The sequence below is a fragment of the Mastomys coucha genome, unplaced genomic scaffold, assembly GCF_008632895.1.
Source record: "Mastomys coucha isolate ucsf_1 unplaced genomic scaffold, UCSF_Mcou_1 pScaffold21, whole genome shotgun sequence".
Taxonomy (NCBI): domain Eukaryota; kingdom Metazoa; phylum Chordata; class Mammalia; order Rodentia; family Muridae; genus Mastomys; species Mastomys coucha.
The window spans coordinates 144,407,398-144,412,364 of record NW_022196904.1 but is presented as its reverse complement, the minus strand read 5'-3'; the positions used below and the strand labels follow the sequence as shown (position 1 = coordinate 144,412,364).

General features: G+C 35.2%; 1 protein-coding gene across 1 annotated transcript; it reads right to left on the bottom strand.

Moving 5' to 3' along the window:
- Positions 1–3,584: 3,584 nt before the first annotated feature.
- On the bottom strand, positions 3,585–4,517 carry LOC116101083 (olfactory receptor 5B3-like). The gene has a single exon (XM_031384770.1). The coding sequence runs from the start codon at positions 4,515–4,517 to the stop codon at positions 3,585–3,587; it is 933 nt and encodes a 310-aa protein (XP_031240630.1).
- Between the last annotated feature and the right edge of the window lie 450 nt (positions 4,518–4,967).

The window sequence follows — 4,967 nt, the reverse complement described above, 5'->3', positions numbered from 1 at the left end:
GATGTTTCAATGGAATCTTTATCTCATATTGTGTCCGGACATTTTTTTAACCTTGCATTCATTTGCATACATATTGTGGTTTCCAAGTTTGTGTTCTTATTGAATTGATCTTTGGATATATATGTGTGTGTTTTCCTCTTTCCTTGGATCTTTTTCTGTTTGCTTATTTTATCTTATTCTGCCATGCTTGTTTGTGTTGCATATTTTCCTTATTTATTTATTTATTTATTTACATCCCAAATGATGCCCTTCTTGGTTCTCCCTCCATTTTGCCTCTGAGAAGGTGCCCCCTTGGAATCCTGCACCTTGGTGCATCAAGTTTCTTCAGGATTAGGTGCATCACCTCCCAGTGAAGCCTAGCAAGGCAGCCCTCTACATATGTGCTGGGAGCCAAGGACCAATTCCTGTGTGCTGTTTTATTGGTAGCTCAGTCTCTGGGAGCTCCAGATTAGAAGACACTGTTGGTATTCCTGTGGGGTTGCCATCCCCTACAGGGCCTTCAATCCTTCTCTTAATATTTCTACAGTGTCCCCAAACTCTCTCCAATGTTTGATGGTGGGTATTAGTCTTAGTCAGCTGTTGAGTACAGCCTCTTAGAGGACAGCTATGCTAGACTCCTGTCTACAAACATAACAGAGTACTATTAATAGTGTCAAAAACTGGTGACTGTCCATGGGATGACTTTCAAGTTGGGCCAGTTATTGGCTGGCCATTCCTTGACTCTCTGTTGCATCTTTGTCCTTGTAATTTCTAGACACGAATTTTGGGTTGAAAGTTTTATGGGTAGGTTGATGCTCTTATCCATTGAATGGGAGCCCTGCTTGGCTATAGAAGGTAGCCTCTTCAGGTTACATGTCCTCACTGTTAGGCATTTCACCTAAGGACACCCACATTCACTCCTCCGAGGCCCCCAATCCCAGGTCTCTGTGACTTCCTAGAGTTTCCTCCCAAACCTCACCACCTGGCAGCTGCATATTTCCGTTCATACTCCTTGTCCTCTGGGCCTTTCTCTTGTCTCTCTCTATACCTGATCCTGTCTCTCTGTTCTCCTTTCCCTCCTGTCTCCCATTCTCCCTCCCTCGGCCTCCCATGACTATTTTGTTCCCCCTTCTAAGTGGAATTCAAGCATCCTTTTTTGGGCCTTCCTTTTTGTTTAACTTTTTTGGGTCTATGGGGTGTATCTTAAGGTATTTATTATTATTATTATTATTATTATTATTATTATTATTACATTATTCCTCAAAGACACAAAGGGTGTGGATTTTGATGGAAGGGGAGGTGAGGAGAGACTGGGGGGTATTGAGGGAGGTTAGTATATTCTATAAAATATTTTAAATAAAAGAAAATTTATAAGCTCTGTTATTATACTTCTTTGATGTTCAAAATATAATTGATAGTTGAAGACAATAAAGAAAAGTAAAAATTTTGAAATTGATCCATTTTTTACATGATAGAGATCAGATACAAACCTTCACTTCAAATAATAGAATGAGTAAAATTTCCATAATTGAGAGATTATTAAAAGTAGTAGTCAGAATAGTATGTTTGGCATGTGAACTACTATAACATTGACTAGCAGAACATGATGTCCCTGAAACCAAATGGGAAGGAAGTCTTACTACACTTTTATTAGAAGACTATTATAAAACATTCTAGGTCAAGTGAGCAGCATAGATACGAATCATACAGTGCAATAGTATATATTCCTTACAGAATTATGGGAGCACTGTATATGCCTGAGGCTCATATACACTGTCAAAAATATTTTAGGAGCCATTTTCCTAGAACTCTTGCAAAATTTTTATGGTATTTGTGAAATAAATAAAAGAGATAACATAAATTTGGACAAATTACTGGTCGCTTCTCTCAATTGAGACTAATTTAGAATAAAATTTTCATTGTGTTTCACCAGTTAAGTGTAACTTTTATAGAGGGTGTGTGACAATGGTAAAATTGTCCTGGGTTTTCCTGCTTAGATGAACTCAGACTGACACCAACTGATCCTATGGTAATTTTCTATGTTCCAGAGTCCATATTCTGAAAGGTTGCACTTAACAGATAGCACAATTAACTTGTACAAATGGACTTTCAATAGTTATTAGAAAATTGTAGTAAAGGCCTAGGAGAAGTCACTAGAACTGCCTTTACCTAGTAACTAATAAGGCAAAATAAATTTAGAAGTTTGCAAAAGTTAGTCGCAAGTGCGATACTAAAAGATGAATGGATATGCAATCTTGCTGGGTACTATTTAGATCATCTTCTAAGCCTTTGTATAAATGCAATCACTCTTGGAATTTAACAGAGAATTACTGTTTGCTTAATCAACTGTTGACTTAAATTAGAGCTACTGTGTGAGCTCTGGAAATCAATATACTTTTGATACTTAGTTTATAGATATATTCATAACAAATAATTTTTTCATATTTTTCAATGAACACTATGTGAAATTATTTTGATTTCTCTTGGAAGTATCCCCACAGTATTCTGTTTAGCTGCAGTATCACATTTAGGCTGGGGTCAGTATGTCTCAGGGAATTTAAGACTTTTCCCATGTACAAAATTTTATACAAACCCTCTAACTATATCAAGAATATCTTGTTAAATCAACTTAGTGATCAAGATGTAGAAACATCAGTAGACTTACAAGTAAAGCATATAAGGACAGTTTATCAAAAGCCTAATCAAGATAAATCAAGTAGTTTCTATCTCAATGAATGTTCTTGAAATACAATAGTATGGGACATGTTGACACAGCTCTTCTAAGATAGAGATAAATTGTTTCATTAGGCCTTTCTTATAAAACAAAAAGATTCACAACACCTATTTCTCCTTTTAGGCTTGTGGAGGTAATATATTCTTCACTTATTATCTGAGACCATTTATCAAATGATCTGACATTTATAATTCTGAGTAAAGTCCAGAGCCACAGTTGTCTCTATAACAGAATATTCTAAATAGCCTACATATCAGTATGTTAGATAACAGCAAAATTGTAAATTAATGAATATATACATACTGACAAAACAAACTTCAGAAAAAGAGAAAACAAATATAGAAATTAAGAAGGTAACAATAAAAAATTCAAATAAGCATAATCCTAGGGATAGACAACGTTAATGGTAAATTCTCCCAATACATAGTCCATAGTAATATCTTAGTATAAAGGACAAAATAAGCTGATTATATTCAAGAGACTCTTCAAGCTGGTGAAACAAAGTACAACAAACATAGTTGCACCAAAGTGAAAATCCACAGAGGTGTACTTCAACGAGTACTAAAAAAAATTCAGTCAGGATGAAAATGATGAATAACTATCACAAGATACCAGAAAAAGAAAATTAAAATAAAATAATTTAATATATCAATAATGGTGAAAACATTCTGAAAAAAAATCAAATAAAAACCTCAAAAAATTTATTCTGATATTTTACTTCTAAATGTTCCTCCATTTCAAGGACAAAATGATATGCAGAGGCAAGAATATGCACTCAGATCTTGAGCCAGAATAATCTTAAAATGTGAACTACTATATACAGAAGATGTCATAAGAGTTTTAATATTACATCACAAAATATTTAAAGTGATTATTTTTCTTTCAGAACCACTTTCATGAATGCACTCTTGACCTCTTTGTTCCTCATGCTGTAAACTAAAGGGTTTAGCATGGGAATGACCATTGTGTAGAAGACAGATACAATTTTGTCACTGTCCATCGCATGTCTAGAGCTGGGCTGCAAATACATGAAGATTATAGTTCCATAGAAAATAAAAACAGCAGTTAAGTGGGAAAGACAGGTGGAAAGAGCCTTCTGAAATCCTGCTCCTGAGCGCATGTTTAAGATTGTGATAAAAATTATAATGTAAGATACTAATATCATTATGAAAGCAATGAAGATATTGAAACTGGCTAGATAAATAAGTACTAGCTCATTAACATGTTTATCAGAGCAGGAGAGAGCCATGATTGCTGGCATATCACAGAAAAAATGATGGACCACATTAGACTTACAGAAAGAAAGGCTGAATATATCTCCAAGGTAAACTGAGACATTCAGGAAACTAAGAGCATAGCACCCTATGATCAGACTCATACACACATTTGGAGTCATTGTGGTGGTATAGTGTAGGGGTTTACACACTGCTGCATGGCGATCATACGCCATTGAGGCCAACAGGTAATTTTCAACAGTAGCAAAGGCTGCAAAAAAGAACATCTGAGCAGCACAATCATTGTACGATATGATCTTGTCTCCGATTAGCAGCCCAGCTATGACTTTAGGAGTGACAGCTGAAGAGTAACAAATGTCCACCAGGGACAAGTTACCAAGAAAAAAGTACATGGGGGTGTGGAGCCGAGAGTCCAAGAGAATCAGCAGAATCATCCCCAGGTTCCCTACCAGGGTTGTGATGTAGATGAGGAGGAAGATGATGAAGAGGGGAAGCTGCAAGCCTGGATCATCAGTGAGTCCCAGCAGAATGAACTGTGTCACATCTGTCCAGTTTTTCACCAGTGTCATTTTTATAAGCAATGTGATACTCTGTAGTAATGATAAAGAAATAAATATTATAATAATGACCCAGATATTAAGAAGTATAATCAAAAGATCTATATAATAATTGCAGTAAAATCTTGTTTGAAAAAATTCCTTACAATAGCCTGGACTTTGATGTAAATTTCATATATTTACTACATATAATGTCAGATGATAATAAATTTGAAATATTTTGATAAGTGATGCATGCAATTTAAAAGTGATATTTATTAATGTGCAGAATGAGGGACTTTGAAGTACCTTGTCCTAAATACATTGTATTTCACCAATGCCATCCTACAAGTTTCAGAGCACTCTGTGGAAAAAGAAAGTGGAAAATTTTTAAGAGAAGACTCCAAGGAAACAGTGTCTTCTAGATTAATAAAGAACTGATATAAATATGAACTTACAGAAACTATTGCAATATGTCATCCT